At 48.1% G+C, this 24,708-nt stretch overlaps 1 protein-coding gene across 2 annotated transcripts in view; it reads right to left on the reverse strand.

The window, feature by feature from the left end:
• Window positions 1-1,928: 1,928 nt before the first annotated feature.
• Coro1c (coronin 1C) overlaps window positions 1,929-24,708 on the reverse strand; it is a 73,471-nt gene continuing 50,691 nt past the window's right edge. For both annotated transcript variants that reach the window (XM_042673402.1, XM_042673401.1), the window contains exons 4-11: window positions 13,692-13,821; window positions 11,391-11,572; window positions 10,379-10,498; window positions 8,608-8,712; window positions 7,314-7,459; window positions 3,614-3,671; window positions 3,275-3,520; window positions 1,929-2,456 (exon numbers count right to left, since the gene is read on the reverse strand). In XM_042673402.1, the coding sequence (XP_042529336.1) occupies window positions 2,337-2,456; window positions 3,275-3,520; window positions 3,614-3,671; window positions 7,314-7,459; window positions 8,608-8,712; window positions 10,379-10,498; window positions 11,391-11,572; window positions 13,692-13,821 (1,107 nt within the window). In that variant the 3' untranslated portion in view covers window positions 1,929-2,336. The remainder of the gene's footprint in view (window positions 2,457-3,274; window positions 3,521-3,613; window positions 3,672-7,313; window positions 7,460-8,607; window positions 8,713-10,378; window positions 10,499-11,390; window positions 11,573-13,691; window positions 13,822-24,708) is intronic.

The following is a 24,708-nucleotide window of genomic DNA, read 5'->3' on the forward strand; positions in this document are numbered from 1 at the left end:
GGGAGCAAGCTGGCCATGGCAACGGCGGCAGTCAGCCACAGCGGGCATGCGCAGGTGAGTCTTGAACCACAAGGAATGTCACCAAGGGAAGGGCTCAGAGGCTGAGCTGGGGGGGGGGGGGGGCAGCAGGTCCTGAGGCTATTGTAATGGAGGAGGCCGGGTCCCCTTGAACAACAGAGACCCCTGGTGGCTCAGAGCCAGAGGTGTCACGGTGGGCAGCCTGGGTATGAAAGAAACACGGGACACGGAGCTGTAATCAATGATTTTTATCTTTGAAAATGGAAGCAAGTGTTTTTGACAGAACACTATGGCCGCTCTATAAGAGCCGATCGGGGGTGTGCACTGTCCTCCTGCGGACGTCTGGCTTTTAAAAGACGACGCTTGGCGAGCAAGACTTGGGAGACAGGAAAGAATCCACAAAGCTCCAGGCAACTCTGGGCCGTGAATGGAGGCTGCAGTCGGGCCGGGAGCGCCAGGCCCGGCCCCCCCTCTTCTGTGAGCCACAGTCCCCTGCGGCATCACCACCGTCCGCAACTTTCTTTCCCTCTTCTTTTGCTTTCAGAACCTCAACACGTTTCTGCATCTCAGAAGAGCTCATCCGAACAGTGCAGCGTGAACGACAAGTCACTGTAACTTTACATCCCATACCTATGTCAATATTAAACACACACACACACATGCGCACACACACATCACCACACCAAACATCCAGATGTTCTGAAACTGTGAGGGGAGCCGGGTATGGCTGGTTAGGAGTCTGGTTCCCTTGCCAGCGGCCAGGTCCCCCAGTTGGGCCATGCGATCTAACCAGCTGTCACGCTCCGCCTACATGCTGGCTCCCTGTACGTACCCATGCGGCCAGCCCCCGCCCGCGGCAGTCACCAACAGCCCTTCCGGGACAGAAGTGCCTTCCTTCAGTCTGCCTTCACAAGCATGCGCTGTGAGAACAGAAAAGCGCAAAGCTCCAGCGGGCCCAGGCATGCTGGCCATCCGTGCTTACCAGGGGCCTCTGTGATCAGTTAGGATGAGGACATGAGCCGCAGAGACAGAACGGGCCAGGCGGAGGGCTCAGAGGGACAGCAGAGGTCCTGTGCTCCTGCCCCTGCATCATTCTAGATCATGCTTTTCAGTCTCCACATCCAGTGTTCCCTGAGCCTCGCCTTGCTGACCGTGGTGAGGGCCGAGAGGCGGGCGGCCAGGCAGGACTGGTTGGGGAGCCCTGAGAGGTCGCAGCAGGGTGAAGAGGAGGAGGAAGGAGCGCTCTGTGGGTGTTGGGGACAGCAGGGGGTCATGCAGGAGATGGGACCATATGGCAAAGGCTTTCCCGAATGCCCTCCAGCCCCTGCTCTCGAGAACCAGGCAAGTCACTGTCACGGGCAGGGACACTCGGCAACATGCGAGTCTGCCCGTCTGGGGTGCCCTGGTCAAGCATGGACCAAACCTGAGCCGTCATGTTCAACGTGATGAAGGCGACATTCTGTGTGGGTAACAAAACCGCAGAAACGCATGCGAGTTTAGGTTAGATTATAATCGTCTGAAGCACAGGGTCAAGCAATGTTCCATTCTGCTACACCCACCCGATTTCTAGAAAAGAGAAAGGAAAGCGAGGAAGAGACAGGATGTGAGCTCTTTTTGATCAGGAGACTCGACAGAATGCGGATGGTAATGTGGTCCACGTGATTTTTTTCAAGTCTTCCTTCCATAGTCACTACAATGACCAGGTTTGTGCTGCAAAGGAGCCAGCACCATGTGGCTTCCGCTGATTGTTCTCAGATGAGTGTTTATACAAAATAATATCTTCATTTCCTTATAAACATACACAGTGCTGTCCCTTTCAAATTAAGGAAAAAAAAAACCCACACAAATACTGCAAAGTAGCAAAATACAAAGAAAAAAAAGCTACTTTTGGTTTTGGCAACATTAAAAAAAAAAAAAAGAAATACAAAAAGCAATGTGGCATTGGTCCCTAGTCATTAAAAAAAAAAAAAAAGGTACTTGGGCACGACACTGAATCAGAATTGATTTGTTTTCTAAAATTCAGAAGATCTGGGATTTTAAAAGTAGCACGTTTGTCTTTTAAAAGTTCAACAAGTCACATAACACTTAAAACGTCAAAAAAGCTTTCGGATAAAAAAAGCTCAGCTCTTGATTTTGCAAATTTAGGAGAGGAATTGAGTTCCTACTGGAATGTGGCCTATCGCTGGTTGACAGATCTGAATGGAATGTCTCCAGATGGCAGTGCCTCCCTTCCCCCCGCCCCCCCCCCCGCCCGAGGACCACACCAACAGCCAGCTACCCAGCACAAGTTCTTGCTCCCAAGGGTTAGGGGCGGGCCTTCAGGCGGCTATCTTTGCCATCTGCTGTTCTAACTTGGAAATGCGCTCATCTTGATTGCAGATTGTGTCTTTTATAGATTTGATCTCTTTTAAAATCTCATCCAACTTGGCTTCATTTTGCTAAAAGCAAAGCAGAGCAAACAAACAGAAAAGTGGTGAGCACAGGGCAGTAAACCAGCTCCATCCAGCACAGTCCTTCCAATGCGACTTTCTGTTCTGCAGATGGCAAGCCACAGCCACCAAGCGGAAAAAGGTCAAAGCCATGGCATCTGGGCCTCAGGAGGACACAACTGATACGGGTCAGCCCCGCTGAGAGCTCAGCGCGACCCCTGGTCCCGTGCCTACGCCTTACCCACCCGGGCAAGGACTCCCAGGTGGCAAAGTGCAGGATGAGAGCATCCCTCAGGCCGCCCGCCACAAGCCCACGGGAGCAGCTCCACAGCATCGCCACCCTCCAGCCTCCTGGCCCCCACACTCCCCACTCCACTCCTCTTGGCACCTGTTCCCCTGGGGTGGCAGTGCTCCAGTGGCCACCCCATCTCCTCAGGGGCAAGTGGTCCTGGGCCTCTGCCCCAGGCTCAGGTCATCTGTGTTGCTAGCCCCACCCACTGCTGAAAACTGCTGACGGAGACTATGAGCCACACCCCAATTCTAGCCACTTCCTCCTGCCAAGGCTTCTCTTCCTGCCTCCTGTGACCCCACACTTCATATCTTCCTATTTCTTCTCTATCAGGAGGGTCTAGGGGAAGACCCCCGAGGTCTTGTCCTCTCCCCAGAGACAGCAGGACACTGCTCTCCACTGCCAGCATTCTAAAAGCCCGAGCCGAAGGGGCCCAGTGTGAACGGAGCTCAGTGGGCCCCACGCCCCAGGACTCTTGCCTGTGCCCCGAGTCCACTGTCCACTCCCTGCATGGGCACGCACATTCCTGTCTGCTTACCACGCTGGCCGTGTCTGTGCTTTTCTTGGGGACATTGATCAGGTCACACTTCTTGTTTGCTGTGGGCTTGCTGTCCAGAATGTTCTTCTTGACCACTTTGAGATCCCTGTTTTTGCCAGGAATGTAGCCGTGCTTCAAGGAGATGAGGATGGGATCGGCATTCTTCCCCTCGAACCACTCCTCAGCCTCCAGCGCGGCTTCTGGCCCTGCTGTGTCGGGGTACAGGTCATCCTGGAAAAGGTCGGACTGCAAGAGACACGTGTGGGCCCTTCAGTAAGGAAGACAAGGTGTTGGCTCGCTTTGATTTTTAACATGTCTTGCCCCAAACTGGGTACCCACCTTCCTGGGGACTGTCATGATGACAGGCTCACACTTTCTCTCGTGGAGCTTGAAGAACCTTCAAAGGAGACAGAAAGGCAGCATCTCATGAAGTGACATGGGATGAGAGAGCGGCATCTCACCCACCTTCTCCCAGCGGCCCAGACAGGAAGTGCTTCTTACTGCCCCTCATGTGACCCCCTGGGCAGGAGGCAAGGCCCACAGTCCCACTTTACAGATAAGAAAGCCAAGTGGGTGGCAGGGGGATATTGGTACAGGCAGCAGCGCGGGAGCAAGTCCCTTGTGAAAAGTCACCGTGTCATTAGGCAGTGGGAGCCGGGTCCACGCCCTGGGTGCTGGGTCCTCTTGAAGTACTGGGGTTCGAGCCCAGGTCCTTATGCGTGACAGGCAGGCAAGCTCTCTACCACTGAAACACACCACTAGTCTGGATAAAATCTTAAGACCGAATCTATTTTGGATCACATCTTGGTTAGTTTGGTTTAAACCGCTATTTTAATTATTGGTGCCAGTTTTACTTCATTACTTTAGCTACTTTTTTAAAAAAAATAAATCTATGATGAAGCTGGATGTGGTAGTACATGCCTGTAAGCCCAGCACGTGAAAGGCGGTGGTTAGAGGATCTTGGTTTGATACCAGCACAGCAAGACCCCTTTCTCAATCAATCTTGATAATCTTTAATGACCAATAAAAAAGGGATTTATAATATTCTCCCATTTTTGGTAGAGCGCTAGCCTTGAGCTGAAGAGCTAAGGGACAGCGCCCAGGCTCAGAGTTCAGGTCCACGACTGGACCTCCCTCCCCCTCCCAAAAAAAACTTGGAATAAATATTCTCTCATTTTTTTTGGGGGGGGGGTCCAGTCATGGGGCTTGAACTCTGGGCCTGGGTGCTATCCCTCAGCTCTTCAGCTCAAGGCTAGCACTCTACCACTTGAGCCACAGCACCACTTGCAGCTTTTTCTACTTATGTGGTGCTAAGGAAACAAACCCAGGGCCTCATGCATGCAAGGCAAGCACTCTACCACTGAACCACCTTCCCAGCCCCTCTCCTATTATTTTTTTTAAAAATTTTTTATTGTAAAGATACTATACAGAGGGTTACAGTTACATGAGTGAAGTAATGAGTACACTTCCTATTGAGCATTGTTACCCCCTCCATTGTTTTCCCCCTACCATCCCTTCCCTCCCTACCTTCCCTGAGGTTCTTTTTTGTTTTTTTAATTGTGATTAAGTGATTACATAGTTTCCCAAATTTCACAGTATTGTGGAATAATGATGCTCATTTAAGGTCACAAGTTCATTCTAACTTTCCTGGAGCAAACTGTCTATCACGGTCTATAACATATAACGGTGTACACATATACACCATACATGTGATCAGCAGCATGGGGATATTTAGTAGTGGTTCGACCAGATGAGTGGGAGTTCTTTGTTTCTTAAGTCCTGTTAATTTTGTCGTATCACCTAATATTTTGGATTTAGCATCCACTTATCAGGGAGACCATGTACCGTTTGTCTCTTTGCTCTTGGCTTACCTCGCTCAACATGATTCCTTCTAGCTCCATCCATTTCCCTGCAAATGCCATTATTTTGCCATTTCTAATGGCTGCATAATATTCCATTGTGTATAGATACCACAATTTTTGGATCCATTCATCTGTGGTGGGGCATCTGGGTTGTTTCCATATCCTAGCTATTGTGAACAGTGCTGCAATAAACATGGAGGTGCACGTGTCCTTGTATATTGGTTCCTGTTGTTCAGGGTAGATGCCTAGAAGTGGTATGACTGGGTCGTAAGGGAGGTCAATCTTTAGCTTTCTAAGGACCCTCCAGACTGCTTTCCAAAGTGGTTGTATAAGTGTACATTCCCTCCAGCAGTGTAACAGGGTTCCTCTTTCTCCACATCCCTTTCAGCATTTGTCGTTGGCTGATTTGTGGATGTGGGACATTCTGACTGGGGTAAGGTGGTATCTCAGGGTTGTCTTTATTTGCATTACCTTCACCACCAGGGATGATGAACATTTCCTCATGTGTTTCTTTGCCATTTTTATTTCTTCATCTGAGAAGTCCCTCTTTAGTTTCCTTGCCCATTTAGTAACTGGTTTGTTAGGTTTGGGAGAGATTAGTTTCTTGAGTTCCCTGTATATACTGGATGTTAACCCTTTGTCTGATATATTGCTGGTAAATATTTTTTCCCAATTAGTTGGTTGTCTTTCTAGCTTGGTTGCAATAGATTTAGCTGTGCAGAAGCTTTTTATTTTAAGGTAGTCCCATTTGTCGAGTCTCTCTCCAATTTGTTGTGACCCTGGGACTCTGTTAAGAAGTTCCTTCCTGTGCCTATTAGTTCAAGTGTCTCTCCTACTCTGTCCTGCAGTAGTTTCAGAGATTCAGGTTTAATGTTAAGGTCTTTAATCCATTTTGAGTTGATGTTGGTTCATGGTGATAGGCTGGGGTCCACTTTTAGTTTTCTGCATGTTCTCCTATTATTTTTAAAGATGCAAGTATCAGTTCTTTCATATTACCAAGACAACAACACGCTTAAGTTCATATAGTTAGTTAGTTAGTTTGTTTATTTTTGGACAGTCCTGGGGCTTGAACTCAGCTGGGGTGCTGTCCCTCAGCTCTTCAGCTTAAGGCAAGTGTTCTACCACTTGAGCCACAGCATTCTGGTGGTTAATTAGAGATAGGAGTCTCACAGACTTTCCTGACCAGGCTGGCATTGAACCATGATCCTCAGATCTCAGCCTCTTGAGTAGCTAGGATTACAAGCGTGAGCCACCAGTGCCTGGCAAGTTCACATAGTTATGTCACACACCAGTACTCAGCATGATCACACATCTGTCAATCGCATACATGATTGTAAAGCTCTGGTGTTCACCAGGGCCGGTGGGCAGCCTCACTGTGGATCTTTTGTTGGGTGTGTGGGACAAGCCTGCTCTGGAGGAAGTTCACTAGCATTATGATGAGAGGCAGAAACCACAACACAGGCCAGCTTGCCAATCCAGCAACCTCCACCCCTGGCAGAAGCCTTGACTTCTCTACTTTAGGACACTTTTGGCTGGAACCTAGTTCTTTTCCTCAAGGACAGGAATGCCACTGGGTTTCTATCCCAGGGCCTGCCCGCCCACCAGGCCACGAGCCACAGCTTCACTCTGAAGAGTAAAGGTTTCATTATTTGATTAAGTTTGAGATATACTTAATCAGCTCCATGTGCCATGTAACTATTCCACTCTAGTAGTGAAGGCAGGAAAGAGATAATGCACTCCAAAACACACCCAGGTAGGAAGCCTTGCATTATAGAATTACTGGTACTGGCTAGAAGTCATGGTACAAGTGGTAGAGCACCTGCCTAGCAAGCTCAAGGCCCCAAGTTCAATTCCCAGTACTACCAAAAAACAAAAAAGTCCCTCTCTTAACTGGGCACCAGTGGCTCACAACCTATAATTCCAGCTACTCAGGAGGCTGAGATCCAGAAGGCTGTGACTAAAGCAGAAAAGCCCACCAGATTCCATCTCCAACATAACCAACAAAAAGCTAATCTGGCAACCATGACTTGAGTGGAAGAGCACCCGCCATAAGGAAGCAAGCCCAGCAAGAGTGTGAGGCTCTCCGTTCAAACCCCAGTAAACGAGTAACTACTGATAGTCATACTGCTCCAGCACTCACTAGACGGGTGGCACACCGCAGCTAGAATATTCTTTACCTGGCAATCTCACATTTGTTGACATCCAGTCCTCTCTTGGGCATGTAGCCCATGCCCCTCTGCGGCTCCTTGCTGCTGAATGTGTTGAGGTAGTGAACATACGGGGACTCGTCTGTGATCTCGAAGTAGCGGATACTGCTGTCACCCTGCAAGACAGCAGACGCAGGCCTGAGTTCCGTTAACGACAAGCCTCGCTCAGCAAGGCATCTCTCTCTTCCATATCCAGGTCCTGGGGTGGGACTTTGGAGCTGACCTCGCTCCTCCCTCACAAGAGGCTTGCCTACACACATGACAGCGTCTTTCCTGGAAGACTTCCCTCCTAACCCCCATTATCAGCCACGAGTGCACAGTCTCCGCGACCTCCTCAGGGCTCTTCCTTTATCCTGAGCCTAGAAACCAGGTCAAAGTTAGGGTGACAACAGCAATGCCCCTGATGAACCAGTGCCGATGATCTGACTTGACCGGGAGTGCGGTTTGGGACCTTAGGATTTGCTCACAGACCAAGGACATCAACACTAGACAACCAGAGGACAAGAGAAGATGACAGTTTTCTAATTAGAAATGTCCCTTTTTGTGAGTAGCCTAAAACTCAGGACAAGTACTGTCTCGTTGCACTGTGGAAAATTCTATGATGATCTTGCTTAGAGTGGTCAAATTCTTTGGAAAGGTGAAGCCCGAGGCCTATCATAATCCAAGTATAAAGAACTGTCACATAATCATGCTAGCCTGCACACTGAGGGTGACCCTGCCAGGGGGAGAGGACATGTGTGTGTTCATGTGCGTGCGCTTACGCACACTCACACAGACAAAAAGAATGGGGCAGTTTTATGCCCTGACAGAGCTCTTGGTTCTCATAGTCTCCATTTGTTTCGGTGATCTAAAACAATGGAGGAGAAGGCAAGTTTTTCGTACCAGTTGTTTTCTGAATTCCCAAAATGCATTTCCTCCTTGTGTGAACTCAGATCTAAACCACCAATCGTGAAGTGCTAGGATATGATTTTCATATCCTGGGTTCATTTTGAACCCAGAATGCCCCTCTGTTCACTGGACTGCCTGAGCAAGCAGTTGACTGTTCTAATTGCAGCTAGGCCCAACCCCGGCTTGGGCCAGAGCATCAAGCACAGGTTGCTATTCGTGACCGGCCTGCAAGACTCAAAACGCCAAAACTGTTTTTATCTCAGCTGGCGATGACCAAGTTCCCCGACAAATTAAAACCTGCTAGTGCTACAACACAGGGTCCCTCTCCTCAGTCTCTGGGGGCCAGGCAGGCACTTGACTTGAACCCACAGCCCACCTTCCCACACAGGTACACGACGCTGGTGTCGGGGTCATAGAAAGGCAGCAGCACCCCGTTGCTCGTGTCCATCTCGTGAAGTGCGATCGGTTCTTGCATGTTTTTCTGAAAACAAAATGTACACATGTGCGCATGTTTATAAAGGTCAACTCTTTTTGTGTATATGTGTGCCAGTGCTGGGGCTTGAACTCTGGGACTAGGCATTGCCCCTTAGCTTTTTCACTCAAAGCTAGTGCTCTGTCACCTGATCCACAGCTCCGTGTCCAGCTTTTTGGTGGGGCTGGCTTTGAAATGAGATCCTCAGATCTCAGCCACTTGAGTAGCTAGAATTATAGGTATGAGCCACCTATAATCTAATCTCAAAGACAATTATTTTTTCTTTTTGGTCGGTTGTGGGGCCTGAATTCGGGGCCTGGGCGCTGTCCCTCAGCTCTTCAGCTCAAGGCTAGCACTCCACCCCTTGAGCCACAATGCTACTTCCGGCTTTTTCTGCTTATGTGGTGCTGAGGAATCAAACCCAGGGCCTCATGCATGCAAGGCAAGCATTCTACCACTGAGCCACCTTCCCAGACCTAAAAGACAAATTTTTGTAATAACCTTATTATATATTCATGGATTAAGGGAGTGATTTTCCTCTAAGAGAAATCTAAAATTTGAACAATGTACACATAATCTTCATATACGTAAACACTAGATATCAAGCTCACTGAAGACTGTGTGCATCTGACATATCATTAATGCATACACTGGTGTGGGTCCATGTGATGGTGCCCTTCTCCTTTGTGCTGTTTCTCATTTTCTTAGGAATACTTTGGTTTTTATTGTAAAATAAATATAGGTAGTTCCAAGTATATAATATGATATATAGAAAAAAAATATAGAAATATATATCATGATTATCATAATAATACATGCTACAAAAGTAAGAAAGCAAATGTAAATAACTAGCCAGGAGCCTGGTGGCTCACGCCTATAAGCCAAGCTATTTATGAGGTTGAAACATAAGGGCCAAGGATCAAAACCAGCCTGAACACCAAAGTCTGTGATATTCTTATCTCCAATTAACTACAAAAGGCCAGAAGTAGAGCTGTGGCTCAAGTGGTAAAGCACCAGTGTTAAGTTTGAAAAAGCTAAGGGACAGCACCCTAGGCCCTGACTTCAAGCCCTGGTACTAGCACAATAAATAAATAAATAAATAAACAAACAAACAAGAACAAATACTTGTAAAAAATGAAGAGACAAGAACATAAAAGCCATCCCATCTTCCAGAACTGTCTAGTCAGTACAAAGAGCAGCATCACAAGCTGCCTCCTTCTCTGTCTGTCTGTCTGTCTGTCTGTCTGTCTGTCTGTCTCTCTCTCTCTCTCACACACACACACACACACACACACACACACACACACACACGTATGTGTGTGGAATGTATCATCCACACCACCCAGGAGTTCTCCACCTGTTAGTCCCGGTCACCAACCACAGCTCTTGTTTAGTTAGACATCTGATCGATCATTCACTGTGAAATACAACTAAGTGCAGAACTTAGTTACCAAGTTTAAAATTTTGGATTCTCTGTCCATTCTTTTCTGAAAGCACAGTTGACACACGCTGCTAGGGAACACCCAGAATGCATTTTTGTGCATATAGTTGCCCGTGAGTCTCCAGGAGGAGGAGCACTTGACAGCAGTTAAGAACCCTGAAACCCATTTCCCAGCCCAGAGCCCTGCCTGGAGCACAGAGAAGGAGCAGAGCCGAGGGCTGGGAAGGGGCCTACCGGGTTCCAGAGTGCCAGCTGCCGCTCGCTCATGCGGCTGAAGCCGGTGGTAAAGACGTTGCCATCAGCCAGGAAGATGGCTCGCATGGGCCTGGCTCCTTCGTGTGCTTTCTCCTTCTCCTGGGAGAGGGAAGAGAGGTGAAGAGGTCTATCATGTCTCACACACCTGGACTGCAAGGGAAAGGTGCATGGGAACCCCCCCCCTGCACCCCAAACCGGACCCAATTTCAGCCCCCTCCTCTGGATTCATGTGTGCTCTCCTAGGTGAGACCTCAGTGCTAACCAGCTCCACCCATTAGCAGACAGTGACACCAGCAGGCAAGAGCACCAGGATGCAGCTCAGATACAGGGGGCTCAAGGCTCTGCCAAGGGTGTGCTTCTCTAGATTCAAATTAGTCTACAATTTCACCCCATCACAGTTCACACAGAAGCCCAGCCTTCTTCCCTAAGCTCCTTGTTTAATGAGGGCAGGAATTCCCAACCTTGGGCCAGTGGTCACTAGGCCCGAACCTCTATTCAGAAGTCATGCTGCCAAACACATCACATCTCAGGAAGGGCCCTAGAGTGTGGCAGAAGTGAGGCATGCTGGGACTAAACTCCGACTGAAGATCCCATGTCCACCTCTTTGTCAGGAGATGGGCTTTGTGAGGCCTGAATAGAGAACCCCACACAGCTCTGAAAGGTACCAAGACAATACTCTTGGAGACAGGGTGAGGAATTAAGTCAACGGTTAGCAAGGCCAGGAATGAAGTCAGGCTTCGCTGGACCAAACTTGTAAACTCTTAAGGATGCCAGTGAACAGATCAAATCTGATCCTTCATGAACATGGCCACCACTTGAGTGAGCGGAGTGGAATCTGGAAAGAAAAGTGTCAGGGAACAGCCAGTAGCCTGAACCCATCCCTCTCCTCACTCACCATTGGCACCTGTGCTCAGCAAGGCCCACTGAGCGGCGGGAACGCAACGCGACTCATGTGCCACATGCACTGGGGTTTGTCCCAGACAATACTCACAGCAACAATCTCCTGTTTCCTTGGGTCGATGACTCGCACTTTCTTGTCTTTGGAAGCGGTACAGATGAGACTGCCGTTGCGGTTCCAGCTCACGTTGTAGATCATGTCTGAGTGCATATCGTCCAGGTTGATCAGGGCTTCCCCTGTCCCCACGTTCCAGATGATAATGGCATTGTCACAGCCTGCAATGAGCAAACCACGCCCCTGAGAGATGAGATACACCTGCACAGCAAACACTGGATAAACTGTGAGGCATCACGAGGACAAAGCAGATGCACGGGAAGGCAGGTGCTGAGGACCGGGGTGCTGCTTACTTGAGTCCAAAGTGACAATGGGAAAAGACTTACAGAATCAGACTGTAAAAGAAAACCTGTACCCTGTTAAGTTTGGCTTCATTGGAACAAACCAATCAACCAACCCCAAACAACACAAATCTACTTCAAACAGAATCCTACTTTTTGATGGGTAATTGGGCTAGTGGCCCCAAGTCATTTCAAGTTTCCTTCCCTAGTGAACACAAGCACAGAATCCAATTCTTCTCTTTTCCCAAAGGAACTTTAGATGGCAGGCTTTTGGCATGAGCAATGCTGTGACATCTGACGACAGAGAAGGGGGCATGATGGATCTTCATGCTGTCACACAGCAGAAAGGTAGGCCAGGAGCGGCTTGGTCCCATGACACGTGCGATCCATGAAATAGTCTGTGCATTCAGAAACCGAGCCCCAGAGAGGCTCATGGCCCTTCAGGATCACTAACCCCACCCTGCCGTCCAATTACTGTCACCCCAAGGCCTTCACAGGACACTAGAGTTCAGGAAGAAACAAAATCAGAGAAGGGCACATAAAAAATGAATTTTTGCCAATAAAGCCATTTTCTAAGTAGCCAGAAGTGGTGCTGCGGCTCAAAGTGGTAGAGCACTACCCTTGAGCAAAAGAGCTCAGGGGCAGAGCCCAAGCCCTGAGTTCAAGCCCCATGACCGACAAAACACACACACACACACACACACACACACACACACACACACACACACACACACACACACACACACACACACACACACACACACACACACACACACACACACACACACACACACACACACACACACAGAGTGCAGGCAACTTTAAAGGAGAAGATAGTCTCCAGATGGCCTATGTTGGCCTAGATGATTTACTCAGCAGGAAATTTCCATGATGGAATTCTGCCTCTGGGAGTTTCTTCTCTATCAGACTGAGGTTCTCAATACAACATTGAAAGAGTTCCCAAGAATGATGGACAAAGGTGATTTAAAAAAACCCTAAACCTCAAGCAGCATATCCTACAGTAATACCTTTTTTTAACCTAATTTTTTAATCTAATCTTTTTTTAAATCTAATTTTTGTTGTTGTTGTTGTTGGTCGTGGGGCTTGAACTCGGCCTGAATGCTGTCCCTCAGCTCTTCAGCTCAAGGTGAGCACTCTACCACTTGAGCCACAGCGCCACTTCTGGTTTTCTGGTGGTTCTTTGGAGATAAGAGTCTCACAGACTTTCCTGCCCTGGCTGGCTTTGAACCACGATCCTCAGATCTCAGCCTCCTGAGTAGCTAGGATTATAGGCATGAGCTACCTGCACTGGACTTAATCATAAACATCCCCTATTCCCAGTTTCAAATGGGCCTGTGCCTCCCTATACGCTTTCTTTTTACTGGCAAGGATAAAACCCTTAGAACTCCTACCATTAATATTAGTATAGTTTTGTAAAATAAGTCAGTGGTGTTAAGGTATAACATACTGTATATAATGCATCCATCTAAGTATACTTAGTAAATGTTTTGATGACAATCCATAATCCTGTAGCCACAAGCAAGACACAGCTTGTCTGTCCATCACCCCCAAGCCCTGAGTTGCCTGTTATGCTGCTTCTATGAAAGAAAATAGAATCTTGAATTTTGGGCAAAGGACAAGATTTCTGTAAGATAAACGCAGAAAACACTCCAGTGAGAAGCCAGTGCGCTCAGGAGGAGACAGACACAATGCTGTGAAGCATTTGTTTAGACAGTGGAAATTCCCAAACTGGACTGTTAAATAAACTAAGGTACACCCAGATAAAACTGCCTTCTGGAATGATCAGAACATTTAAGGCAGCGTGTCCCAATCCCCCTCTGGGTGTCAGGTAACCGCCATAGGTGTAGTTCACTGTTCTGCGCTAAGGCTCAGCTCTGAGACCATAGCACATGCGCACCAGTCAGTCACCCCCACACCCCACCCACACAAAGGACTTCAAGAGGCCCAGGCAGGGCACGGAAGGACTGCCAGCCCCTACCTGCACTAAGAAGAACGTTGCGGGCCGTCGGATGCCAGGCCACGATGCCGACCCTCTTCGAGTGGCCTTCCAAAATCACCACAGGTTCCGTCAGGGAAAGGGTAAGTCCATTTTCTGGGATCTGCCACACCTGTTGGGAAAGAAAGGCTGAGGAGCCACAGGAAATGGATCGCCTGTCCTCACCTTTACCACAATCACGCCGCCTGAAGTCCTGCTCTGCCTTCTGGAGCACACTGATATTGTGCTGGGATGAAAGGCACCTCACATTTCACTGTGAAATGATGGTACACGGTCTCAAGATGTAACATAGTAAAAATCAGAATAGTAACAGGCCTACAACGTGTCACCTGCCCTCTTTCATTTGGTATTACTTGGGATTTTATTTTAAATTCTCCGGTTAGAATAACATTCCCAGCACTCATGAGAAGGAGCACTGGGGCAAAAACCCTTAGGGGGAGATCAGTGAGTAACACAAGATGCTGGGTGCTCCCCCCGCCCCCCCCCCCACGTACCTGTGCATACAGACATATATACTCCCGTGTGCACGCACACACTCTGTCTTAGCGAAATCTCTAGTTCTTAAGGGAATGGTGCAATTTCCAAAACAACTTTTATAATTTTATGTTTGGAAGTGAAAATATTTATAAACACATACTATAGAAAATATCAACAGAGGGCTGGGAAGTTGGCTCAGTGGTAGAGCGCTTGCCTTGCATGCCTTAGGCCCTGGGTTCGATTCCTCAGCACCACATAAGCAAAAAGAAAAAAAGCCGGAAGTGGCGCTGTGGCTCAAGAGGTAGAGCACTAGCCTTGAGCTGAAGAGCTGAGGGACAGCGCCCAGGCCCAGAGTTCAGGCCCCACGACCGGACCCAAAAAAAAAAGAAAAGAAAATATCAACAAAGACAAAACCAGATAACTGGGTTTCATAAAAACTTAGAAACTTGTCCTAGGCATGGTGATCTGCACCTGTAATTCCAACACTTAGGAAGCCAGGGTAGAAATATCTTGGATTCAAGCCTGACCCAGGCTACACAGCAATGCGCTGTCTCAAAAATAAACCAATACAAAGAACTCCCGCTCATCTGGTTGAACCACTACTAAATATCCTCATGCTGCTGTTCACAAATATGGTATATAACATGTGAACACTGTTATATATTACAGACTGTGGTAGACAATTTGCTCCAGGGAAGTTAGAATGAACTTGTGACTTTGAAATTATGTAATCATTTAATCACAATCAAAAAAAAAAAAAAGAACCTCGGGGAAGGGAGGGAGGGGGGGATGGTAGGGGGAAAACAATGGAGGGGGTAACAATGTTCAAGAGGAAGTGTACTCATAACCTCACTCATGTAACTGTAACCCTCTGTATAGTAGCTTTACAATAAAAAAAATAAAATAAAATAAACCAATAGTTAGCTGTGTGCTGTAGCAGGCTGGGAAGACTGTGGTTCTAGGCCAGCCTAGAGGGGAAAGTCAAAAGACTCCATATCAAACAGTGTGGTGAGATGTGACACTCATCCCTGCTGTACAAGTAGTGTAACTAAGAGGATCAAGATCCTGGCAAGCCAAACAGGGCTAGAGTGGGAGGCCCAAAGTTCAAAACCCAACAGTGTTATAAAAAACAAAAACAAAAAAACTATCCAGGCACCAGTAATCCTGTAATCCTAGCTACTCAGGAGGCTGAGATATGAAGATCACAGTTCAAAGCCGGCCTGAGCAGGAAAGTCTGTGATGCTCTTGTTTCCAATTAATCACCAGAATAGTGGAAATGGAGCTGTGGCTCAAAGTGGTAGAGTACTAGCCTAAGCAAAAGAACTAAGGGACAGTGCCCGGGCTCTTAGGTCAGACCCCATGAGTGACCCCCTCCCCCAAATCCAGAAATAATGAACTCAATAACAAAAGGATAAATAACTCCCAACTAAAAGTGGGCAAGGAAAGCTGGTAGTGCACACCTTTAATCCTAGTTACCCAGAAGGCTGAGAGCAGAGGCTCATACTTCAAAGCCAGCATGGGCAGGAAAGTTCGTGTGAAACCATCTCTAAAATAACCATAAAAACGCTGGGCTAGAGGCAGGGCTCAGGTGAGAGTGCAGTCAAATAAGCAAAGCAAGTGGAAGGGACACAAAAACGAGGGAGGGAGGGAGGGAGGGAGGGAGGGAGGGAAGGAGGGAGGGAGGGAGGGAGGGAGGGAGGGGAGGAAAAGGAAAGGCAAGGAAACCAATTAGACATCTCTGCAAGGTACACAAATAGTCTAGCTATTCAGGAGGCTGAGATCTAAAGATCGTAGTTTGAAGACAGCCCAGGCAAGAAAGTCCATGAGACTCTTACCTCTGGTTAATTGCCAAAAAACTAGAAATGGAGCTATGACTCAAGTGGGAGAGCACTAGCCTTGATTAAAAAAAAAAAAAAGCTGGAAGTGGCGCTGTGGCTCAAGTGGTAGAGCGCTAGCCTTGAGCTGAAGGGCCGAGGGACAGCGCCCAGGCCCAGAGTTCAGGTCCCATGACCAACCAAAAAAAAAAGAAAAGAAACTTTGGGAAACACTGGCAGTTAAATTCCTCACGTGAACACAGACACAAAGCTATTATGAAACCTGGCTATTCTCCCAAGGAATCCAAGAGGAATGAAAATGCATGTCCACACAAAGATTTGTGTATGGATGTGTATGTATAAGTCAAAAGATAGAAACAACCTGTCTATTGATAACGAATAAACAAAATGTGATATACTCATGCCACAGATTACTATTTGGCCCTGAGGCAGAAGCGCTGGTCCAGGCTACCTGGGGAAACCCTAAAAGCATTCTGCTGAGTGGAAGACATCAGATACAACAGGCCACTGCTGTAGGCTCCCATGGTGGCAAGATGCCTGGCGTGGGAATCCAGAGGAGCAGAAGGCAGGCGTGACAGCTGAGTGCTTAGCGCAGGGGAAGGGATGACTGATAAAGAACCCAGGGTTTTTCTAGGAATGACAAGAATTTCTCAAGGTATCTGTGGGGACAGTTGTGTGTATCTGTGAATATCCTAAAACTCCTCGAGCGCATTTTACATGTTTTTTTTTTTCTTTTTGCTTATGTGGTGCTGAGGAATCGAACCCAGGGCCTCATGCATGCAAGGCAAGTGCTCTACCACTGAGCCATCTTCCCAGCCCCCTGCCCCGAGTGCATTTTAAAATGAATACTTGTATGTGAATTATATCTCAACAAGACTGCTCATAAAAACATCCTCTTATCCAGGTGCCAGTGGCTCACGCCTGTAATCCTAGCTACTCAGGAGGCTGAGATCTGAGGACTGCAGTTCAAAGCCTGGGCGGAGAAGCCTGGGAGACTCTTATCTCCAATAAAACTATTCGGAAAAAGCCAGACATGGCATTGGGGCTCAAGTGGTAGAGTGCTAGCCTTGAGCACAGAGAGGCTTAGGGACAGAGCCTGGGCCCTGACTAGCACAGAGAGGCTTAGGGACAGAGCCTAGGCCCCAGTAGTACTGGCAAAAAGAAAAAAAAAGTCCTGATTGGTGACAACATGTAGGTGAACCTGGGGTAGGTACTCTACCGTTGAAGCCACATCCTCAGACCATTTTGTTTTCTCAGTATTTTTTTTTTTTTAAAGATCTTGTGTTTGTGCCATGAACCTCAATCCCCTCCTATTTATACCTCCCACACAGCTGGAGGGAAGGCATGAACCACCTCAACTAGCTCACTGGTTATGATGGGCTGGCCTCCATCTCCTGAGTACCTGGGATTATAGACCTGAACCGCTTTGCCGAGCCCCACAGGAAGATTTTTTTTTTTTTTAAGGAACTAACTAGTTCATGAAAAAATTAGCACTTGCTAGTGAAAAGTCACTCAATGTGGAATAAGTGAGAAACAGCATTTTCCTTTGTAGGAACTTTGAAGGAGACAGAGCAGTGACTGTTTTCAATTGCTTAGTGGAGGGCAGGGTTCTAGACTAGATGAGTTCTTTTTTTTTCTTCTTTTTTTTTGTCGGTCGTGGGGCTTGAACTCTGGGCCTGGGCACTGTCCCTCAGCTCTTCAGCTCAAGGCGAGCGCTCTACCACTTGAGCTACAGCGCCACTTCCGGTTTTCTGGTGGTTTATTGGAGATAGGAGTCTCACGGTCTCTCCTGCCCGGGCTGGCTTTGAACCGCGTTCCTCAGATCTCAGCCTCCTGAGTAGCTAGGATTACAGGCATGAGCCACCAGAGCCCGGCTAGATGAGTTCTTAAGGTTCAGCTCAGTTGTTTCCTATGAGAGACAGAGATAGAGACAAGAGACACAGAGAGAGACACACACACATACACACACACACACACAGAGACAGACAGAGAGAGAGAGAATATAGCTGGGCCTAGTGGTATACTCTTGTGATCCCACCACTAGGGAGGCTGAAGCAGGAAAATCTTGCGGTCCAGGGCAACCTGAGTGACAGAGTTAGGCCCTATCTCAAGTGGGGGAGAAAGAAAGAAAGAAGAAAGGGGGAAAGAAAGAAAAAGAGAGAGAGAAGAGAGAAATGGATGTTATCTTTAAGAGTAAGAGGGAAAGTTCTGATTCATTCAAGCCTGGAGGTTACCTGATGGCCCCTATCCCATCCTCAACCAAAAGCTGCCTGGAGGTAAAGGCTTCTCCTCCCCCTCACCCAGAGCACAGCGCCTTCTGCCGTGAACAGGAAGCTGTTCCCCCCTCCCCTGAGAGGGTGTGGGAAATGGCTTCCCTCCAGCAGGACAGGTCTGCTTTCATCCCAATGTGCACTGTTATGATTCCAAGGTTTATGATTAGCAAAGACAGCTCCACACCTCACTTGACTATCCAAATACAAAGCGGAACTGAAATTGTGGACACAGAAAACAATCTACTAATTTGATCAAAGCATGAAGTCAGCAGAAAAAGTTATGAAATGGGACTTTAGTGACTCAACAGGAAATGCATTTTGCAAGATGACTCTGACCCATGCCTCTAACAGGAAGTGTGGTGACACCAGCCGCCACCGCCAGATGGCGCCATAACCACAGACTGACGGAGGACTGCAAAACCTCTGCCCGACTGACCAGGTAAATGCCGGGTTTCTAAACCCCAAGGGAGCAGGAAGCCATGGTAGTTTTTGGTTATATGTAATGGGCATTTTTGCCCCTAAATATGAGGCACAAGCAGAGTTTGTAATGAGACTTCACCTCTCTCTAGCTTCAGCCGTCTCTAGTTTTTTTTTGTTTTTGGGTCTGGTCATGGGGCCTGAACTCTGGGCCAGGGCGCTGTCCCTCAGCTCTTCAGCTCAAGGCGAGCGCTCTACCACTTGAGCCACAGCACCACTTCCAGCTTTTTTCTTTTTGCTTATGTGGTGCTGAGGAATCGAACCCAGGGCCTCAGGCATGCAAGGCAAGCGCTCTACCACTGAGCCACCTTCCCAGCCCCGAGCCGTCTCTAGTTTGAATTGAGAGAACATGTTAATTATGGAGCAAGACACAGAATAACTTTCACAGCGAGGCAGCTCGGTGCTAGCTCCTGGCGCTCTCCACCGGCTGATGCATCTTCTGCCTCAGTCACACATGCATGCAACACATTATTCAGCAGATCTCGTCCCAGTGACCACACAGGGGCCTGAGCTAGAGCAGTTCTTGGAGCAGAGGCTTCTGGAAGAGTGAAAATCAAAGATACCATGTGATGGGCTGTAGATAGTTAAAGGCGGCCTCTGGAGCTAGGTGGACCCTGGTTCAAATCCTGCCCAGACTACTTACACTGCAATGATCCTGGGCAGACACAGATGAAGAAGCGGTGCCTATACCTCCTAGAGCTGCTAACGGGACTTGAGTAACCAGTGCCTTGCCCGCTTCTGCCAAGTGTTCAATGAAAATGCAGTGCTACCAGCTGCCTTGCCAGCCAAGCCAGGAGAAGGTTCCTACGAGACCACCGCTAAGAATGAAGCGTTAGGAGAAAGGAAGCAAATCAAAACAAGCAGCACAGATGTATAAAGCTGTTTTCTAAGAAACAGGGGCAGCATTGAAACAATGCCCCGGAGAGGCTGGCAGAGAGGCCAGCAGAGAAAGGCACCAGGCAAGAGAGCAACCCAGAGGCTGGGCGGACGTCAGCCTGGGTGGGGGAGTGGCAGAGAAGGCCTGTGAACTCTGGCCTGCTGGGAGGCGTGCACCACGGGGAAGCTGTGGGGCTTTCCACGCTAAGCACACTCATCCCCGGGCTGATGTGGACGGGCCCATCCTCACAGCCTGGCATTACGTGGCTTTCTGCCCTTCCTGGTGATGCCTGCCAAATTGGACTGCAGCCTTGCCTCCTGCAGCGCGTCCAGGACAACAAAGGGCAGGAGTGCTCCTCCTCTGTATACGGCCAGTCGTGTGTGTGTGTGTGTGTGTGTGTGTGTGAGAGAGAGAGAGAGAGAGAGAGAGAGAGAGAGATCTGGTACTCCGGCCCCTGGGAGAGCTGGGACAGAATGGCCATGTTGGCATGAAGCAGGGTCTCCCCTTCTGGGAGCCTCAGTTTCCTTGTGTGCCACTAGGGACAGCACAGAGGTAAGCCCCTGTATTTACAGGGGGGTGACTGGAGGGTGAGATGCACTAGAACATTCTGCCCAGCCCAGTGCTAATGGGAAACAGCAGAAGTAGGGAGAAGCCCTCGCTCTGGGGTTAGAGGGACGAGCTTTCGTACACACTCCTCGGCTGCATGACCTCTGACAAAGCTGCTACTCTCTGGGCCTTTGTTTCCTCGGCTGTGGCGTGGACCGCGCTCCTACCTTGGCGTGCACGGCTGCAAAGATGAAATGCAATCGCACCCAAGATGAAATGCAATCGCACCCAGAAGGCTTGGCACAGCTCGCTGAAGCTTGTCTGCCATGTCTCATGACCAACTCTTCGTGCCCTTAGTGTCACCGCCATTGTCCCATCTGCCCCTGTCCTACAGACATCAAGATTTCTTCCATTGAGTCCTATCTTCAAATTAACTCAGCAACCTACCTAGCTAATTAATACTAATTTACATGCAGGATACTACTGTATGCATGTAGGCCAACTCGCGTGGCCAGACAGTCAGTCTCTGCGCTCTGGTACAGTCTGGCACTCTAACAGAAAACACCGCTGTGCAGGGCACCCAGGGCAGGCAGCCGAGCCCCACGGTTGCTGCCCTGCCCGCTTACAGAAACCAGGGCCGTGTGTTTCCGAAATGTTCCATTTGGATCAAACATTACTATGGCGATGTTTTGTTTTGTTTTGAAAGAAAGGACAAAAACACAATCAGTCCCAAGGGCTTCCAGATGAAAAAGTGAATCAATCACTGAAAACCCACTGAGGTTCTGGAAAAAAACAAGTTCAAGCACATGTTCGGAACCGCTGCCTCACGGCCTCCGTTTCCCACGTGAAAGCACATGAGGACCAGGGCCGCGCCAGAGAGCCCCAGCAGCAGAGAAGAGGAACTCGCAGCCTGCGGCTTCCTGAGTAGTAAAGTGCAGCGAGTCTGATGGCTTTATTTTTCAAGCCATCAAATGTAAATCACACGCCAAATGTTTCCAGACCCTGCTTTCCTCTTTTAATCACCCACCATGAACTTGCTACTTGGGCTAGGCGCTCGGGCTCCAGCCATAAAGAGTTACCCTCTCCAAAAGCCAGTCTTTGAAAAGCGAAGGGAAGGGCTGCAGAGGGAAATGGAAGGAGCTGGTCCGAGGACACACACGGAGGCGTGCACACTTGGGAGCAGCTGCAGAGCAGTGCACAGCCTCCAGCCTCCAGAAACACCAGGCCCCGCGGCGCAGCAGCCCCCACTGGGCAGAGCACCGCACCATGCTGTCTCCCAAAGGACCACAAATCAAAGATGAACACTGATCTTCTCTACCAAGGTCAAACACTCACTGGTAAGTGGCCCAGACACAATCTGAACGAACTGAAAAACTGAGGAATCACAACATCATGTCTATTTCTATCTTTCTATTTCAAGGTACAAAGATTCATAGCAAGTTTTACAAGAGAAGCTGAAAGGAAGAAGGCCAAGAGGTTGGGAAGAAGCGGAAACAGCAGCCCCTAACTAAGCAGAGGCCTAGGAGTGGTCCCAGTGGCTAGGAGGGCACCGGGCACCCAGCCCCACAGCCCCTCCCCTCTCCCCTGTCAGGTGATCCCACGCCTGGCCTCAGCAGCACAGGGATGTTCTCGCAGCCGGCTGAAAATAATGGCAACCCTCCAGTTTACTAAGGCCATGATCTGCCAACATCTACCCATCTGCTTCAGCTGGGGCCAAAAGGACAGAGCAGAGACAAAGCTTGAGAAGCAGCGATGGTTGCATCCATTCTCCCTCCATTTATGAATGAAGTTTTGGGATTTCCCTCGCTTCCTGCGGGGTTTGAACTCAGGGCTTTCACTTGCCAGGCAGGTGCTCTATTATTTGAGCCACACTTCCAGCCCTAAGTGTTTTTACTTCTTTTTGTTGTTGTTAGCATTATAAAGGTCATGTACAGAGGGGACTTTTTGACTTCTTAACAATAATTTTCAGGAAATCTATTGGGGATGGTATTAACATTTGCACTGTGAGCCAATGGGTCATCATATCATTCATGGCATGCATAATACGATAAAGCAACGATCATAGAGCAAAGTGTTCTAGCTTACCCTGTGCGCCTTGAGAACCAGGATTCTAAGAGCAAAAGGAAAGCAGACAAGAGACAGTAGCAAACTCAGGCCTGAAGCGAACTAGATAATAAAATAACCCAAGGCCTTGAATCTTTACACATACATTCACTCACTCATTTAAACAATGATCACCCTGTTGTAATGCTGACACTCCATAGTTCGCAGGCCAAGATGTAGAAACACCATATTCTAATTCAGAGACACCAAGGTCTTCTGAAAGAAACAGCAGCTTCAAGGACTGGGCAGAGATGTCCAAGGTAAGCCTGAAACACCTTGATGTTTTAGACAAGGAAGCTGTAAAACACCATTGAAATGGTGGGGTCACTGTAAATGACCTCAAAATCTTGAAGACGTTCTCATTAGCAAAGACAGGACAAGCTGAGCTTTGAGCTTCAGGAAATACAACAAATTGGAACCCGTTAAATATATTCAAATCTCTGACATCAAAGTGAAATGAAAGGAAGAAAAATAACCCTGACTGGTCACTTTCTGAGGATAACTAAGAGTCCAGTCCCTACGAGTCCAATCATTTCCTTGAAAACTGGGTAAATGAAAACCAGAGCTTATTCCTCTTTCCTACGTGAGATGTGACACTGGGTCACTAAAGAATCAGGAAGCGGGGAACTGGTGGCTCAATGCCTATAACCTAGCTATTCAGGAAGCTGAGATCTGAGGGTCATGGTACAAAACCAGTCAGGGGGAAGCAAAGTCTGTGAGACTCTTATCTCCGATTAACAACAGAAAGCTGAAAGTGGCTCTGTGGCTCAAAGTGATAGAGCACTAGCCTTGGAAAAAAGAGCTCAGGAACAGCATCTAGGCTGAAGTTCAAGCCTCATGACCAAAAGAATCCGGAAGAGGGAATATCACCTGATAAAAGTTTACAACTTAAAAACTGGAAACAAGCCAGGAACTAGTGGCTCACACCTATAATCCTACTACTCTGAGATCTGAGGATTATGGTTCAAAGCCAGGCAGGCAGGCAAGTCTAGGAGTCTCTTATCTCCAATTAACCACCAAAAAGCTGGAAGGGAAGCTATGGCTCAAGCAGTAGAGTGCTAGCCTTGAGCAAAAAAACTCAGGGTCAGCATCTAGACCCAGATCAAGCTTCAGGGCTGGCACAAAATAAATAAACAAACAAATATAACGAAAGGAAAGGAATAGGTAAAGGCAGCAATTTTTCAGCCGTTTAATGATTTACTAGATGGAGGCATTCAGCACCCACACTTGCACAAATCAAACAAGAATGGAAAGCATACACTATGTGCCTCCTGAAGGAAAAACGTAACTCTAACAAGTCTCCCTCAAGGAGCTGAACATAGATCCAGATAGAGTAGCATGTGAACAAGGGAGCAATGGGAAAAATCCAGATAGTTGAACAGCACAGGTCAAAGGTCACAATTCTTCAACAGATAGTGCAGGAGGAGGAAAAAAGAATGAAAGGAATCCACAGACGTAAAGCCAACCTCTCAAGGTTTTTTAACTGGCCAGGCAAAGTCACAGTGTTTAAAGATGCACACTTGTGTGACTAACATCATAAAGAAAGCAAGGACACCAATAAAATAGAAGTCAGTTATTCTGATATCAGAAGGGGATGATGGGATGGGGATGGGCGGCAAGCAGTAGTGGGAGGAGACTGAGGAAGTTCTAGGTCTTAACACAGTAGCACATTCACCATGTGCTAAGAAATCACTCGATCCACTTTTCAGTATAAAAGGTTTTTTGTTTTGTTTTGTTTTTTGTTGCCCCGTGCCAGTAGCTCATGCTCATACTCAGGAGTCTGAAATCTGAGGATCACTGTTCAAAGCCAGCTGGGGCAGGAGAGTCCATGAGACTCATACCTCCAATAAACCACTCAGAAAACCAGAACTGGTGCATTGGCTCAAGTGGTAGAGTGTTATCCTTGAGTTGAAGAGCTGAGGGACAGCATTCAAGCCCCATGACCGACAAAAAAGAAAAAAAAAAATTGCTGGTGTGTGTGTGAGAGAGAGAGAAGAGTGTGTGTACTGCCTTAGCTCTTTTTTTGTTCAAGGCTAGTTAGTGCTCTACCACTTGAGCTACAGTGCCACTTCCGGTTTTCTGGTAATTGGAAGTAAGAGTCTTATGCACTCTCCTCCCTAAGCTGACTTTGAGCCCTGATCCTCAGATCTCAGCCTCCTGAGTAGCAAGGATTATAGGCATAAGCTACCAGCACCCAGCTAAAGGTTTTTGTTTGTTTCCTTGTCTGTTTGAAGGTAACATGACCAGGAAGGCTGGACAGGGAGAGAGAGAGATCAGAACTGCCTTTTAGAAGCTTAAAATTCAAACTTAGTTGTACATTTTTGGCCACAGATCCAAATGGTATTCCTTTCCTTTTGCAAAACGTGTTGCAGCCAGTGAAAGGATCCCCTTAGCAAGACCTACTAAACAGA

Source organism: Dipodomys spectabilis, unplaced genomic scaffold (assembly GCF_019054845.1).
Source record: "Dipodomys spectabilis isolate Male_0828 unplaced genomic scaffold, ASM1905484v1 ptg000826l, whole genome shotgun sequence".
Classification (NCBI taxonomy): Eukaryota; Metazoa; Chordata; class Mammalia; order Rodentia; family Heteromyidae; genus Dipodomys; species Dipodomys spectabilis.